General features: G+C 34.8%; 1 protein-coding gene across 1 annotated transcript in view; it reads right to left on the bottom strand.

The window, feature by feature from the left end:
* The window catches only part of THSD7A (thrombospondin type 1 domain containing 7A), a 496,180-nt gene that overhangs the window by 52,247 nt on the left and 425,274 nt on the right, over positions 1 to 18,659 (bottom strand). Inside the window, exons 14-16 of the mRNA XM_015134011.3 lie at positions 4,611 to 4,789; positions 2,321 to 2,326; positions 515 to 648 (exon numbers count right to left, since the gene is read on the bottom strand). Coding sequence (XP_014989497.3) covers positions 515 to 648; positions 2,321 to 2,326; positions 4,611 to 4,789 — 319 coding nt within the window. The remainder of the gene's footprint in view (positions 1 to 514; positions 649 to 2,320; positions 2,327 to 4,610; positions 4,790 to 18,659) is intronic.

Raw genomic sequence — 18,659 nt, 5'->3', positions numbered from 1 at the left:
ATCTTAATTTGTTTAAATTTAAATTGAGTTAGTGCGGCTAGTGGCTATCCTATTGACCAGTGTAGCTACAGAAGAACAAGTGACAGGCAGGAACTAGCTGGGGGTTTCAGAGAAAGCTCCCTGGATAACAGGATAGTATTCAGTTAGCCAGTTTGATACAAAAGAGCAAGAGTTTAAAACAGATTATTTTAAAAATGAACTTGGACATATATTTGGCCTTTAAGCAAAAAAGTTATTGGGGTTGAAAATCTGCATTAGTTCAGATTGAATACGCTGTTCCTTCTCTTTAAGGGTATTTGAAGTGAAGCTTCCTAAATCAGAAGGCCAGAATAGAATAAACTGCTGCTTGAAGCAGATTCTCCTAGAGTTTTCCATGAACACAGATTCCCTAAAAGCAAAACTGCAGACAATTTTATCCAGAAGACTGGGGAGGAGTGAACAGTTGTGTTGGCACATGTACAATTGGGAGATGGTTTTGTGTCTTGCTTCTCTGTGTAATTAGGCTTTGTCTTACCTCACTTTTCGGGTTTGCACGCCCTCTCCACAGTTCTCCCGCATATTCACAAAAGTCACCTTGCAGATGCTCCAGGGCTCTGTGACCCATAGGTACTGATTGCAGTCACTGTGGCATGGGACAACCTCATACACCTGAAACACACATGGCTCTCAGCAATCTCAGGGAATCTGGTAAGAGTGAGCAAGAAGACTTCCACACCATAACAACAATCATTCCACTGTTAAGCTACTTCCTTTCCCCTCCTTTATGGCTTATTATTCTAACATTGCAATAGAGAGAACTCAAGAGTTCTAGCAGTAAAGGATAGGGCTAACCATGTTGTATTCTGTTGCTCTGCTATTACGCTGCAGGTGTGAATCCGATCAACTGGATCACATTAGAAAGGTTACATATTTTCCTGTGCTGACCCTTAACACACTGTATTGTAACTTTCTGGACCATCTGTGTAATTTACAGTTTCGTGTGACTTCAATACTAGCCCAGGGTGCTCACATGTTAGGTACTCAACAGGGATTTGCAGAATGATTGAATGAACAATGAATTGATGAATTAAATATGTATAAAACATAGCTGTTTTCCAAATAAATACAATTTGACCTATTTTCCAGATAAGTATAAATCATGATGAGAATTTACATTTTTGGTGTGTATCATATGGGAAACTAAATTAAAAAGATAAACAATATGAAATAAAGCCATCTTAAAATGAATCCTCAATCATTTAAGGATTGGAAGCAGAGTCTGATATTGGTCTACAACCCCAAGCAGCGAGGGCCACATGAAACAAAGCAATTTGTCTCTGCTCCAGGGTCCATAAAGCCTTTCAGTCCCACATTTGGGGTGGTGTGCTTGGTTTCAGGGTTTTTAGTACAATGAACCAATTATGTTCTTTTTTCAATGAGAAGAATGACTAAATAAAGGAAATAAATGACACTTAATCCACTGCAACCAAGCTGACTCAGGCATTAAATACAATTCTTTGAAAGTATTTTTCTAATCTATGATAGTACAACTCTATTCCTTATTTTATACACACACACACACTTCTTGAAGAGACAGAGAGAGAGAGAGAGAGAAGAGAGAAACTATAGATTTTTACGGGATGAATTCTAGAAAAGATAGACTTAAATAGCCCTTTGGAGCCATTCTTTTGTGCCAATTTTAGTGCACTAAAAACCTAAGTAAAATGAATAAAGTGGACCTGTCTCAAAGAAGAATGAAAAATGCACTGTTGGAGTCAAATTCTGCAATGATTGCCATAAGTGATTACATTCACATTTAGGTGCTGTATTAAAATAGAACTAAATAGCACAGGATAAAACATTACCCTACAACTCATGGTGAAAAGAAAAACCGAAGGAGAAATGCTGTTCTTCCTAATCCTTTGATGGCTTTTATTTTAATCGCCTGTATTGAAGGGAATACCGATCAGTTCAGAACAATCTCCAACCCACCCATTTTCAGTCCACTTGCACTTTTTCCTTCTCCCTCTGAAAAGCACAAGACCATTAATAACGGGTGTCACTGCCTATCAAGATTAGCGAAGTGAAACTTGTTCTTCCCAACTCTTGTTCACCTCAGTCCTTAATATTACAATGAGGGATATGAAATACAGGAACACAGGTAACTATGATATAAAAGAAAAAGAAAACAGCTAGAGAAAAAATTCTTTAATGGAAAATGTGATATTTTCTCCCTGTAAAACATAAAAGACAAGGCAAGAAGAGAAATGTGTTCTCAGAAACCAGGAAATTTTAGAAAAGAAGCATTCTATTAAGAACCATGAGTTTTAAGAGTTCTTACCTGTGCCTGGAGTGGTGTTCAACAGGAATGATGAAAAAGGAAACAAGATAAAACGTCAGTATGCTATGAGAAGAACTCGTGGTAAGTTTCAAGTATTATTACTTAAATGTAAAAACCTACTTTTTTGGTAAAATACTAGAACATTTTTCTTAGGTCATAGGAGATAATACACAACTACTTATTATTGTTGAAAAGTAAGACACACAAATGAGTATTGTAAATAGCAGAGCCAATGAAAAAATTAGATGGGCAGGATGGAGCAATCTTGGAAAACGGAGTTGACCTCAAAATACATAGCATGGGAAATTGATATATAATGCAAATAACTTGTGATCCAACTTGTCAATGGACTATTGTCTATCAGTATATTTGTAGCTTGATCTAGCCATTGATTTACCTTAATTAGTTCAGCTGTTTTGTAGAAAATGAGGATTTGAGTACTTCCTTCCTCAGCTAGAAAAATAGAAACTCAGAGACCGTTTTCAAGCCAACGGGCTTCTGATTATTTTACTGAGGAATGTATAATCGTAGTAAACACCTATGTGATTTAAAATTTTCAACATTAACACGAATCTTTACATTTTTATTTTCCCTAAACATCTCACTAATACACAAATTCATATAAGTTTCTATTTTTATGCAGAACATTTATGCTCAAATGTTCAAAAATGTATTATTTGTTTTTGCTTTGATTTTTCGGTTGTTAATGTCTCAATAAGCCTTCAGTCAACTGATACCAAGTCACAATACCCCTGTCAAACTGCATCAGAATATATTAGAGTTGGAAAGTGACAAATGGTTTAGGCTAAACACTAGTAATAGCAAAGACAACTTGGCCTGAGGTTTTGAACCTTTTGAAATTCACACTTAAGGAAAATCTGAGGCAAACACAGATTTTAATTGCATATCTGACTGGGTGCACACATACATGCTAAAGTGAAATAGGTATGAGTACGTGTAGAATTTCTCTTTTTAGGATTGTGAATCATACATAATTTATCAAAATTTAAATTTGCTACTGAAAATTCAAGGTTTCAAAATGTGTAGAGAGATATTCTTTTGTATTATAAACATTTTAGTTCAGTTATTCTGTTTTACAGTTATATAATTATAGTTGCTGAACTGAATTTTCTTCTTTGGAAATTTCCTTAGCATCTTAGAAACGCAAAATGCTCTGTGACAGGGAAGCTAAACTACCAGTAGATGGCAGCAAGGGAGTGTGTTATTTACCCTCCATTGCACCTAAAGATAAAATCAGCAACTTCACTTGGGGAACAATCAAGACTCTTTAGAGTACTTATTATAGAATTTAATTCTTCACGATCTTCATCTTAATTTACTTAATTCCAAAGGTCTTTCTGTTTTCTCTACAATGTACTTTTATTATGAACAAAGTTATGTCAATCTGGGAAGTAAAGTATGTATACAGGTAAGCAGTGTGTTTAGAGATTAAAATGAGTCTATATATGTGTGAAACAGTTCTACATATTTAAGGACTTGATTATTTGGTTGTGATTTAAATTCAAATACACAACTTAACACCCACACATAATATATGAAATTATTCTTTGTTAATTCACCTGTAGGCCAAACATGGTAATAATTGTCGGATTAGGGTACATTTCATTTAAATTAGTCACAATTCCTCCATTAGGCTTTTTTCTTTTTATTTCTAATAGAACAGAATAACAACTATTAACAGCAGGTAAGAAAGAATGCATCAAAAGTCAGAGTTCCAAATAAAACTGAAAATGGTCAATCAGTAAATTGATAATATACTTATAGTGACTTTGAGGCCATCTTTGTAGTTGTTTTCTCAATTTGTTTTATATCAAAAACATTTAAACAAACAGTATATATTTTTCCTAATTTTAGATCCAAATCCATATTATTTCTTTGATTTTAATTTAAGTAGTTGGTAATTGAGATGTCTTTTCTGACAGTCTGGGGAAACTATAAGAATGAGATAATCTCAGCCTACATGTTAGATACAATCTTATGACAGATTAAATACCTTGACATTATTTCAAAGATAGGTGTCATTTTTCTCTCCATTGAATTATATACATATTCATATACTTGCAAGGTATGGAATCTCCAGAGAATACAGAGATAATATGTCTAATTTGAAATTTTAATAACATATGTGTATTTATTCAGGCATTCTAATGGTAAAAATGGGTCAATTTTTTATTCAATAGCTATTATTTACTGTTCTCCATTTTGGAGAAAAAAATCAGATCATTGTGAATCTCAACAATATCTTAACACTGTCAATGATAGAAAATACCTGGTTGACATGGTCCAGTTTGGGGCAAGGCCTTCCTCCATTATATGGTTTTTCACGCAGCCATTTAGAACGAACCTTCACACCACTTCCACAGGACTTGCTGCAGCGCGACCAGTTGGACCACTCACTGAGCTTGCAGTCTGAGGGGCAGGGGATGATGCAGGCCTCTTCAATGTAACCTGAGTGAAGGAAAATGAGATAAGAGTCATCTCCTCCACCTGTCACTCTCCCACTACCACCCACTATTCTAGCTCATTTAGAAGGTCCAAGACTGACTTGACAGCAGCATGCAAATGCAGAGGTGTCTCCGTTGTTAGGGACTTAAATTAAATTCTGCAGGAAAATGTCACATATATACAGTGACTCTGTTAAAATAACAGTTGAGCAGCTGCCATGTGGTCTGCTTAGGATTCATGCTCACCATATTTCAACATTTCTGACTGACAGCTCGTGTTTAATTGACAATAACCTGTCTGCTGCCATATCATTCTCATGCTGACAGAATGACACATTAAAAAATTATAACAGTTTTCTGTAAAACCCTATCTGTTAATGTCACACAAGTTCAGGGTTCTGAGTCCATGCAACATTCTTTCTTAAGAAATCCCAGTCCCTTTCACTCAGTACCCAAAAGGAACCATTTAACTTAGCATCTTGTTTTTCTCCTCCTTTGAAAATAAAGTCTGAAGAAAAATGAAGGCTGTTAAGTAATGTCTCATATTTTACATGCTGTCCCTTTCAAGGCACCTTCATATCTTATATCCATTTGATTCTCTTGAAAATCTTATGTATGAATTGTGCAAGTATTGATATTCTAACTGGCAGATAAGAAAACAAATGCAGAGTGATGACTGACTGAGTCCAAGGTTACACAGTAAGGGATGGGGAAAAGTTTTCTGAGGTCTGATCCAGTACTCATTCCGTCAAATCACCCAACCAATTCAATTAATAGTGCACAGATTTGTTTTGGGAAATGGGAGTATTCTATCTTTGAATAGTTCTTAACTGCAAACTTGCCATTTCACAATACAAATTAAACACTATTATTCTCAAGGCAAACATGTGAAAACAGCAAAATTCCTCTAGTCAAGAATGAAATACACGATTGTCCTCTATAATAGTCTGAATGTGGAGGGAGGGTGTTCTTGGTACAGGAAAACACTCTGCCTTACCATTTTATCTCAACAGCAGAGATTCGATTTTGACAATGATTATAATGTAAACAGTTGACACTAGGCAACTCTAGGTAGATTTTTAAAAATTTATGGAGATATAATTCATATTCCATAAAAATAATCTCATGTTTTGGTTTTCAGTATGTTTGCTGAGTTGTGCAACCATCACCACCATCTAATTTTAGAATATCTGTTTTACTCCAAAAATAAACCCTATGGTTACTGGCAGCCACTTCCTATTTTCCCCTTCTTCATCCCCTGCCAACCATAAATCTGCTTTCTATCTCTATGAATTTGCCTAATCTAGACATTTTGTATAAATGAAATAAAACATTACGTGATCTTATTTCTATTTTGTTTTAGAGATGATGTCTCACTCTGTCACCCAGGCTGGAGTGCAGTGGTGTCATCATAGCTTACAGCAGCCTTGACCTCCTGCACTCAAGAGATCCTCCTACATCAGCCTCTTAAGTAGCTGAGCTGGGACTAAGGGTGCTCACCATCATGCCAGGCGGATTTTCATATTTTTTAATAGAGATGAGGTATTACTGTGTTGCTCAGGTTGGTCTAGAACTTCTGGCCTCAAGCTATCCTTGGCCTTCCGAAGTATCGGGATTACAGGTGTGAACCACCATGCCTGGCTGGCTTCCTTCACTTAGTACAATGTTTTCAAGGTTCATTTATGTTATAACATGTATCAGTTCTTCAGTCCTTTCTATGATTGAATAATATTTCATTGTATGGACATTTCACATTGTTTATCCACTCATCAGTTAATGGACATTCGAGTTCTCACTTTTTGTCTAGGAATAATGCTGCTAGGAACATTTGTTTACAAGCTTCTGTGTGGGCATACATTTTCAATTCCCTTGAATATATACATTACAGTGAAATTGCTCAGTCATGTGGTAACCCATTTAGCTTTTTCAGGAAGTGTCACTGTTTTCCAAAATGACTGCACCACTTTACATTCCACAAGATATGTATGCATGTTCCAATTTCTATGAATTCTTGTCAAACTTGTTATTGTCTCTTTTTTAAAATTTTAGTGTTCCTTGAAGAACAAAAGTTTTAAATGCTAATGAAGACCAGTTTGTCTTTTTTCCTCGGTTGTTAGTGCTTTGGTATTATATCTAGGAACCCACTACTGAAATCAAAGTCATCTAGGTTTAGAGTTGTGTTTTCTCATGAGAATTTTATAGTTTTAGCTTGTATATTTAGGTGCATGTTTCATTTTGAGTTAATTTTTGTTTATGATAAAAGTTAGAGGTCCAACTTCATTCTTTTGCATGTGGTTATTGAGTTATCCTGTCTTCAGTTGTTGAAAAATACTGTTATTTCCTAATTGAACTGTTTTGGCACCCTTGTTGAAAATCAGTTGGCCACAATGTAACGATTTCGTTTTGAACCCTAAATTCCATTTATCTCTGTGTCTAGTTTCATGATAGTACCATAGTCTTGACTACTGTAACTTTGTAGCAAGTACTGAAATCCAGAAGTGTGAGTCTTCCTATTTTGTTTATCCTTTTAAAGATAGATTTGGCTATTTTGAGTCAAATTTCTATATACATTTTAGAATAAGATTGTCAATTTCTGCAAAAAATTGCAGCTATGATTTTGATAGGAATTGTGTCAAATTTGTTGATCAGTTTGGGAGTACTTCTGTCTTAACTCAGACACATGGAATTTATTTCCATTTATGTAGATCTTTAATTTCTTTCAATGATGTTTTATAGTCTTCAGTGTACAGGTCTTGAACTTATTTTGTTATATTTATTTCTAAGTATTTTATTCTTTTTAGCGTGGGTAGGTTTTTAAAAAGAACCAACAAGCATTAATTTCTTTAACTACAGGAAAGTCAGACCACCTTTAAACCAAAATGGCAAATTTAATCTATAAGATTGTGCCCCAACTGTCCTGTACTGAAAGTGTTAAAATACTAATTTACTATATAGTATTTCCTAGCCTTGCCTAATCATAAATTACCTGAGACACATGTTAAAAATACAAGCTTCCACCACTCTCAAGTTACTGACATTAATATAATCCATCATGCTTACTCAGGTTTCACAAGTTTTACTTTCAATCATTTGTCTGTGTGATTGTGTAGGACTTAAGTTAGGAAGAGCTACTGTAAGATACAGGCAGAACCAAAAAAATGGAAGATAGATATCTGGCATATCTTTTTATGTAATATCTCCTATACATTTGTCAGAGATATTTGTTTTAACCTTTGTAGTCTTCATACACGAAAGTGCATTTTCCATAGATGTAAATTTCACTGAACACACCCATGAAATAAATAGTCCAGAACTCTCCTCTGTATTCCCTTCCAGCCACTACCTCTTCTTAGAAGAGCAACCACTATCCTGACTACTCGCAGTGTAGAATAGTTTTACTTTTTAAAAATTTCATGTAAATAGAATCATATAGTGTATATCCATTTGTACTAGCCTTTTCACTCTATGTTGTGACGTGCATTTCATCTATATTGGTGCATATTGCTGAATACTGTTTATTCTAGTTGATGTGTAACATTCTATTGTGTGACTATACTATGGCTTATTTATTCATTCTATTGTTGGTAGGCATTTAGGTAGTTTTCAATATGGGGCCATTGTTAACATTGCTGCTATGGATATTCTAGAATGTGTTTTTTGATGGACATATGTATGCGTTTCTGTTTGGTGTACTCCTAGGAGAGAAATTGATAAATTGGATGGTATGTGTATTATATCATCCATTGTAAATGAAGTATAAAATAAATTTTAAAAAATAGGATCACAAATTTGGCATGAAGATTAGGATACAATGAAAAGTTCTGAAAGTGGGGATTAGTCCCAGATAATCTTCTGGAGGGCAGATGTGGCAGAGTTGGGATTTTGTTTGTTGTGAGACATAGAAGACAGAAAGAAGATGCCAGTGCTAAGTTTCTAATGTAACTTCACATATATTCAAGATGGCTTTTGGAGTATCAATAATGATCCAGAGGAAAGTCCAACAAAGAACTAAAGGAATATTTCAGAGTAGTGTTACTGAAATTTTAAAATAGATTGCAGTGATCTACTTAAATCTCACATTTTGACTTTATGCTTTGGGGTGGAGAAATAAGCCCCTTCATGATTCTGAGTTGAAATATATTTCAAATTCCATTCCCTTTTTCTAACAGTTCAGGCAGTAAATTAATTGACCTAAAATAGTAAGAGATGCCTAAAAAGAACTCTTCTTATTTTAGGGCCAATAATAATTTATTTTCTTTAAATATATAATAGTTTAATAAATGGAATCAAACTTTAAAAGTATCTAAAGTCATTTCCAAATCAATAGCATTATGACCAGATTATTTAATAATATTTATAAGATTACAGTGAATTAAAAACCATCCAAATCATTTCCAAATATTATCAATGGCTCTGGCAAAAGAGCACTAGTATTTCAAAGGTAGTAAGTTATTGAAATATTTTTAGAAGAATTGCATTCTGCCACCTTGATAAACTACAAAATGTCCCTCAAAAGTAAACTTCTGGCCTTTTTTAGCTCAGTAATTATAACTGAAAATAGAAGCACATGGTGGTCTTTCATGTCACTACCCCACAGAGTAACAGATAAATGGAAATTCTTTTTTTGATTGAAATATTATGGCTTTAGTAAGATTTAACATGTATGATTTCATGATTCACATTGTGTTATTAAGGAGATATAAAACTTTTATGTCTGATTTTCCAATAGCATATTCCAGAAAACATCTCTCGAATAAAATTCAGCCTATTAAACTGTTAAAAGATACAAATTAGAAACTGAGATAAAGATAAAACTGCAAAAGCGTATATTGCCTAGCATCTCAATTTTATTTTCCAATGTCTGACAACATTCAATAATTGCCTGTCATGTTTATCTAGCACCATTAAAACCCTTAATGCTACTGGTGAACTGCTAGATAAGCATTCCTCTGCCTTCTCTGCTCAGATCATTTTTTAGGGCAATTAACACCAAACAACCATGGGGGTGGAAAGATAGAAAAACATTTAGAATGTTTTAAGGCTAAATAAACTGCTGGCATCTTGTAGCAATGTATGGTTTCTGAGGATGCTGGAATAAAATGAATGACTTCACAATTAGGATATTAAAACTTTCAGCAGTTCAACACAGAATTTGACACTTGGAAAAATTAAACTCCAGACTTCTGATTATATTTTTGACTGCTGCTTTCAGGTTGAAATAAACACAAAACACTTGCAGGCTTAAAGTGGCAACTGGGGGACATATTGCCTTTGAGATATATACAATCACTCATTCATTTGAATTATGAATGTGGAGATAAAGTAGATTTCAACAAACTTCACAATTACTAAATTGTGCTGTTGAAAGGAGCACTGTTGATGGATCAAAGCATTCATTTTGAAAGCACATAGAAAATACTGGTTGGTTCTGATTTATAGCTGTGTGAATGAGTAACTCTGGCATTCTCTTTGAAACATCTGGATTAATTTCAAAAGCAACCTCAAAAATCTCTTCTACTTAAATGTGTATTATATGCACTTGACTGCAACTGGGAATGAGAAGATGTAGCTAGTCTCTTATCTATTGTCTATCTATTGACTAAGCTGGAAAAAATTGAGAAAAACCATTTTGCAAAAATTTTCCAAATGGACAATATTCTGGAGCAATTATATATTAAAAACTGGGGATCTGATACCTGGGGCAACCAAATTACTATGTATATATCCAAATTCCTATGTTCCAATGTTCTACCCATTGTGTATTTGATGGATGAAAAGTTATAAATCAACATTAGGTAATTAATTATCATAGTAAAGTACCCAGGAAAATTTATGGAAGTATAATATTAATTGTTTATTCATTTTATATACATTTGAAGGCATATGTTTTCATATCTGCTAAGTAGTTATAAATTTTCTCAGAAAATTTCAACATCAGTATGAATGGCTGTGAGGTTTTGTTATTGTTGTTATTTTAATACTGGGAGTTTATTCAATGACCATGCTTTTTCAGATTCATTTGTTCATATCTATGTACAAGCTCATTACCAAGGGCATTTCTTACAGCAAACTCTAAAGGCTTCTCTTGTGTAATAAGGAATTTGCCTGGCCCTTGTCCCTGATTCCTGAAAGGCAAATCTCTCGGCCCTGAGATTTCACTAGCGATAGAACTATCTATGTTATTCATGGTGGGCTCCTCAGACCACTTATTATGCCATAGGGATATCTCAGGAAGGGGCTGGTCACACCGGAGAGACCAATCATGTGATTGGAGAGTTGGAGCTTTGAGCTACATGTTATCTGACCCACCTCTAAGAAGGGAGAGATTGCATTTAACCACATGGCCAATGATTCCTCAGTCATGCGTATGTAATGAAACCTGAATAAAAACTCTGGATACCAAAGCTCAGGTGAGCTTTCTGTTTGGAAATGCACATCAGTGTGCTGACAGAAAGATGCCTCCTGACTCCATAAGGAGAGATTATGGATGTTTCATGTTTCAGATGCCCCCTCACCTCAGCTACCTGTCTTTTTGAGCTGGTTCTGATTTGTATCCTTTTGCTATTATAAAACTGCAGTGGTAAATATAGTGCTTTTCCAAGTTCTGTCAGCTGTTCTAGTGAATTATTGAGCCTGGGGCAGTACTGGGAAGTCAGAAATTTGCAACCAGCTTGTGAGAAGTAAGGTTGGCTTGGGGACTCCGAAATTTGCGGCTGATATCTGAAGTGAGAGGAGTCTTGTGGAGTACTGGTCCCTTAACCTGTGAAGTTTGGCCTAACTCCAGGTAGTCAGTATCATAATTATATTGCACTTTCAAATATATATTTTGTTAAAAAAGAAAATAAACTTATATATTTAAGAACCTGTGTCTATATTTTACTTATTCAACCATAACAACAAACCTTGGGAATAATTACACATATTAATTACACATTGACTTTCTCCTCATATTTAACATTTATAATTTTAACTAACATAATATTGGAAATCAGACGCAGAGTTTAAAAACCTCACTTTCATAATAGGGCTTTGTCAGCAATACAAACATTTGATAGAGTGTACAGATTGTGAAGATGAAGTAATGGAAAATGTATTAATTTTGAAGCTTATTAGAATGATTTATTTTTAACTTGTTCCAGTGCAATGCACTGTTCTTTCAATCAATTAAAATCTAATATTGCCATGAAAGTATTTGCAAAGGATGATCTCTAAACACTGGTTTATTGGATTCCAATAAGTATTAAACATAATTTTAACAAAAAGCATTCTGTTGTAAATTGAAAAACTGCTGCATTAAACTAGGTTAATCAGGTCTCTTTACCCTGGACTTTCTCTTTTGGGTAATACAAACTATGACTCTCTAAGAGAATGACTCAGATAGTGCATTCCCATAATTGCTGACTTTTTCACATAGCATCTCACTGGGGACCAGAGAAATAGATCTAAATAGATTATAATTGAAATGCTTTAAAATTGAATTCGTGTTTTGAACCATTCAGAATTTAAGATTTTTAAAGTAGGTTTGTTTTACTGTCCATTTCCAGGTATAGAAGAAAATGCAAAACCAAGCAACCAAACAAAAATGCCAAAAGCTTAAGAAAGTTTCTTCTTCCTACATTATTTTATATTTTACAGGTCAAAGGTCAAGCATGGATAAACTAGCAATAAATTAATTTCAACAAAGGGAGGGGAAAGTGTTATTTGGATACATTTCCTGTTTTTTTTTTTAATGTCTATTTAAAAGATCAAAGGGGAGTCAATTTTGTTTTATATCCAGATTACTTAAAATTTCCTATAGTAGCAGAAATTGCTGATAAAAGCAAAATTCTAATTTTTCTTTTTTGGTTTTTGCAAATAATGAATTGTTCTTGGCAGTTAAATTTATTTTAAGCAATGGAACACTTTATTCCTAAAAAACTGAAAGGAAAGCCAAATAAGGACACAGGATCTATTGGGGGCTATGTTTGACAGCCTGGCCTAAGGGGCTCTGGAAAACCCAGTTTGAAAACCATGATATGAAGTAGTAGATGAGTTGAGGTGTTGGGACATGAACAGACAGAACTAAATGATAATGGCAGATGCTCTTCCATCACACCTGACACAAATGGCAGCTGCAGGAAAATCTCCAGCCCATCTCTCCCTCATCACCTCCTCTGTACTCCCTTAGGGAGCCTGTGTGAGCTTAGTGCTGATCTCCACACCTTATTTAAATTCTACCCTAGGCAGTTGCTTTCTCTTTGTGCCCAAGTATCCTTAGATGCTCTTTCCTTCTTTCCTTGGCTCTTTAAACTTGCAACTAGTTACCTCAGGAAAAGTCTGTCCCTCACCCCCTGCCTCTCTTTTACATTTGAAAGGAAAAAAAGATTCCAGTTGTGAATGATAACTGCAAAAGCAGTACTAGCTCTACCTATGCTATCAAATGAGACATTGAAAATCTGAAATGAATTAGACATTAAATAAATTCTACCAAGTGGAAAAGCTCTTTGGAGAAATTAGGACTCCATTTCAGCTTGTTTACAAGACTCTATTTATTGCTTTTTCTGCCTGGTTTAATTAAACATGTTCTTCCTCAAATACGAGTATCCACTATGATAAGGAAGAATTTCTTATTCAATTTTGTTTCTAATTAACCTCTAATAGTAAACCTATATAATCTTTGGTAGAATCCTATTACAAAAAGTAATACATTTCAATTACTTTATGGTTGAGTGGTCAGGTGGGTTATTCTCTACCCATATTCATGATTATATTTATCAGTTTTATCTTGAGTTCCATATTCAACTTAAAAGCACCAACTCTTAAATTAAAGTCTATTTGTAAATTGGGTATTATAATTTTAAAAATTCATCCAGGATGTATTCCTTTCCCAAGTTTTTTTTTTTTTTTCCCCGATGATTCTTTCCTGTTCCTACAAATGCCAGTAGAAAAGCCACAGCTGAGGCATGTATACTAGAGGCCCTGAGTGATACAACAGTGTTTGATATTTATAGTTCCTTCCTTGCAGTAGCTAGCAATGGTCATTGAAACATGACACTTGCTTTGGAATCATCTATGTCAGAACTGTGAGAGGCTGGTGGAATAAGCAGTAGACTGCTTAGGCTATTAGGCAACAATGTTAAATGTTGCCACACAAGGATATAAATATTCCACACACATATTTACAATATAAAGATATTATATTAAAAGGTTTTTCCTTATTTGTAATATTTGTAGAGCCTTCTTATTTCAATAATTAGTGCTATAGTGCAAACTGGTATGAAGCAAATTTCTAAAGAGTAACTTTGGGTGCTAGCAAAGCACACTTTGAATTCTACAGATGCTTGCAAAAAAGCAGTTGCTTAAGCTATTCATTAATGTCCAGAAAGTCTTCTGTAATATCATTCACAAGCATACTAGGCAAAGAGAGAAAACATGGAAAAGTCAATAAAAATCACTATATTTAAAAATTAATGTTAAAAAGACATTATTTTATATTAATAAGGCATTAGACAAACTATTCTGAACTATTTAATTGTTACTACACTTGGAAGACAAATGAATATAATTAAAGTGGCCTACAAAAAATGTATTTTAGCTTTCTGAATGTCAGTATGATGTCCACACAGCAGTACCAAGGCCTGGTAATTTTAGAGCCATTGGATCATGACTCTTAGTGCACAAAGCAAAGTATGCCCAGCACTTAAATATAATATTGTATTTTGTTTGACAATAGGGCAGTAAATAAACCTAGAACTCTCCCTTATTTCTCTAGATGAACTGAAAAAGACTTTTTTTCTTCCTCAATACTTCGACAGATATATTTTAATATTTTGGCTGATATATTGATTTATGTTCTCTTTGTAATTTTAATTTTTTTCTTTAAGCACAAAAAGTCAGAGCAAAATAATAAAAACTATTGAGCTGTAAAATATGGAATCATTTTGTTCATTAAAGTTTAATTAGTATGGAATTCCTTCAGCAAAAGTATGACTATTTTCAAAGGACAAATCTGAATTGGGCTTTGATTTTTTTAAATAGTATTCAGCACCAGTTCTCTTTAAGACTTAATACCCAATGCATTACATAGAGTAATAAAACTTGATAAAGAAATAATGTAAGTATATTAGAATGTTTTACAGGTATACCTTATTTTATTGGGCTTTGCTTTATTTTGCTTTGCAGATTGTGCATTTTTTACAAATAGCAGGTTTGTGACAACCTTGCATTGAGCAAATCTATCGGTGCCATTTTTCCAACAGCATGTGTTCATTTTGTGTCTCTGTGTCACATTTTGGTAATTCCTGCAATATTTCAAACTTTTTCATTATTATTACATCTGTTATGGTGATCTGCAATCAGTGATCTTTGATGTTACTATTGTAATTGTTTGGGGGTGCCAAGTTATGAATGCAAAGAAAAGTTTCTTGAAGGAAACTGAAAGTACTGCTCCAGTGAACACACAAATAATAAAGTGCTAGAGTGTTACTGCTGATATGCAGAAAGTGTCAGTGATCTAGATAGAATACCAAACCAGTCAGAACATTCCCTTAAACCAAAGCCTAACTGAGCAAGATCCTATCTTCAGCTCTATGAAGGCTGAGCAAGGTGAGGAAGCTGCATTAAAAAAACATTGCAAGCTAGCAGAGGTTGGTTTGGATTTAAGGAAAGAAGCTATCTATAACATAAAAGTTCTAAGTAAAGCAGCAAGTGCTGATATAGAAGCTGAAGCAAGTTATCTCAAATATCGAGCTAAGGTAATAGATTAAGATGACTACACTAAGCAACAGAGTTTTCAGTGTAGATGAAACAGCCTCCTGTTGGAAGAAGACAACATGTAGGACTTTCATAGCTAAAGAGGAAAAGTCAATGGCTGGCTTCAAAGCTTCAAGGGACAGGTTGACTCTCTTGTTAGGGGTTAATGCAGTTGGTGACTTCAAGCCCATTTACCATACTGAAAATCCTAGAGCCCTTAAGAATCAAACTAAATCTACCCTGCTTGTGCTCAATAATGAAACAACAAACCCTAGATGATAGTGCATCTGCTTATAGCATGGTTTACCGAGTATTTTAAGCCCACCGCTGAGACCTACTGCTCAGAGAAAAGATTTCAAAATATTAGTGCTTATTGACAATGCATGTAGTCATCTAAGAGCTCTGATGGAGATGTACAAGGAGATGAATGTTGTTTGGATGCCTGCTAACACAATATCTATTTTGCAGTACATAGGCCAAAGAGTAATTTTGACTTACAAGTCTTATTATTTAAGAAATACATTTTGTAAGACTATACTCGCCATAGTTATTCCTCCAATGGATCCAGGCAAAGTATACTGAAAACCTCTGGAAAGGATTCACCAACCTAGATGCCATTAAGAACATTCATGATTCATGGAAGGAGGTTATAATATCTACCTTAACAGGAGTTTGAATGAAGTGGTTCTCATGGATGACTTTGAGGGGGCTCAAGACTTCAGTGGGGAAAGTAATTGCAGAGGTGGTAGAAACAGCAAGAGAACTAGAATTAGAAGAGGAGTCTGAAGATGTGACTGGATTGCTGCAATCTCATGATAAAACTTGAACAGATGAGGAACTGCTTCTCAATGGGTGAGCAAAGAAAGTAATTTCTTAAGATAGAATCTGCTTCAGATGAAGATGCTGTGACAATTGTTGAAATGACAACAAAGAATTTAGAATATTACATAAATGAAGTTGATAAAGCAGTCGTGGGGTTTGAGAGGATATACGCCAGTTTTGAAAGAAGTTCCACGGTGGGTAAAATGCTATCAAATAACACTGCATGCAACAGAGAACTCTTTAGTGAATGAAAAAGTCAATTGATGAAGCAAAATTCATTACTGTCTTATTTTAAGAAATTGCTACGGTCATCCCAAACTACAGAAACCACTGCAACTCCAGTAGGTAGTAACTCTTTATCTGGAAAAAAATCATTCTATCCAGTTTTTTATTCGTCCATTTATTCTACAAATTTTGTTGAGCACCTACTGTTCTAGGTACTCTGGATACATCAGTGAATAAAACAGTCTAAGATATCCTCATCAATTTCTATTCTTGAATGGGAGATAAAGAACAAGAAACATAAGTAAATTATATAGTATGTTATGAGATGATACACGCTTTAGAAATGTAAAATGTACATCAGGATAAAGGGATTTGGGAGCACTGGATCAAGCTGAGGGGTAGCACAATATCATTCTATCCTTTCTATTTAAATAGAAATCTTGTATATATGTACCTTGCATAAGCTGGGCTACCTCTAAGATTCTTCAAAATATGAAGATTAAATGATATAATAAAAAAGTTCCAGATATTCTGCCCTTTGTTTTGTAACATTTTGAAGATATTAACTTGAGAAGTACCTAGTACTGTGTGGTTAGGCTCTCAATAAATTTCTAATAAATTAATCATCAAATTGTTGCTGTCCTCTCCTATTTCCTTGAGAGGATAGCAACAGTTTTAAATCACTCAAAAATCAAATAACACATTTTTTATTCATCACAATATTCCTCTAAGATATTGGTTGATGAAACCATCATCCTCAGCAAACTAACACAGGAACAGAAAACCAAACACTGCATCTTCTCACTCATAAGTGGGAGTTGAACAATGAGAACACATGGACAGAAGGGAGGGAAACATCACACACTGGGGCCTGTCGCGGGGGATGGGGGGCTAGGGGAGGGATAGCATTAGGAGAAATACCTAATGTAGACGATAGGTTGATGGGTACAGCAAACCGCCATGGCACGTGTATATCTATGTAACAAACCTGCACGTTCTGCACACGTATCCCAGAACTCAAAAGTATAATTAAAAAAAAAATGCTAAAAAATTGTTGCTATAGTGACACCTTCCAAGATTTCATACCAAGAGTGAATATACAAAATTTGTATTATGTTTTTACTGCAGATATGCCATAAATGTGTTTATATATCGTCATTTATGCAGTTGCTATATTTAATACCATGCATCAGGATGGATGAACATTTATGTGGCTCCAAAGTATACTTTATTATTTTTTTGTTATTATTATACTTTAAGTTCTAGGGTACATGTGCACAACCTGCAGGTTTGTTACATACGTATACATGTGCCATGTTGGTATGCTGCACCCATCAACTCGTCAGCACCCATCATCTCGTCATTTACATCAGGTATAACTCCCAGTGCCATCCCTCCCCCTTCCCCCCTCCCCGTAATAGGCCCCGGTGTGTGATGTTCCCCTTCTTGAGTCCAAGTGATCTCACTGTTCAGTTCCCACCTATGAGTGAGAACATGCGGTGTCTGGTTTTCTGTTCTTGCCATAGTTTGCTGAGAATGATGGTTTCCAGCTGCATCCATGTCCCTACAATGGACACAAACTCATCCTTTTTTATGGCTGCATAGTATTCCATGGTGTATATGTGCCACATTTTCTTAATCCAGTCTGTCACTGATGGACATTTGGGTTGATTCCAAGTCTTTGCTATTGTGAATAGTGCCGCAATAAACATACGTGTGCATGTGTCTTTATAGCAGCATGATTTATAATCCTTTGGGTATATACCTAGTAATGGAACAGCTGGGTCATATGGTACTTCTAGTTCTAGATCCTTGAGGAATCGCCATACTGTTTTCCACAATGGTTGAACTAGTTTACAATCCCACCAACAGTGTAAAAGTGTTCCTATTTCTCCACATCCTCTCCAGCACCTGTTGTTTCCTGACTTTTTAATGATTGCCATTCTAACTGGTGTGAGATGGTATCTCATTGTGGTTTTGATTTGCATTTCTCTGATGGCCAGTGATGACGAGCATTTTTTCATGTGTCTGTTGGCTGCATGCATGTCTTTTGAGAAATGTCTGTTCATATCCTTTGCCCACTTTTTGATGGGGTT

This window comes from Macaca mulatta, chromosome 3, assembly GCF_049350105.2.
Source record: "Macaca mulatta isolate MMU2019108-1 chromosome 3, T2T-MMU8v2.0, whole genome shotgun sequence".
In the NCBI taxonomy this organism is placed as follows: Eukaryota; Metazoa; Chordata; class Mammalia; order Primates; family Cercopithecidae; genus Macaca; species Macaca mulatta.
The sequence above is the reverse complement of the archived record's forward strand: the minus strand, read 5'-3'. Positions and strand labels throughout refer to the sequence as shown.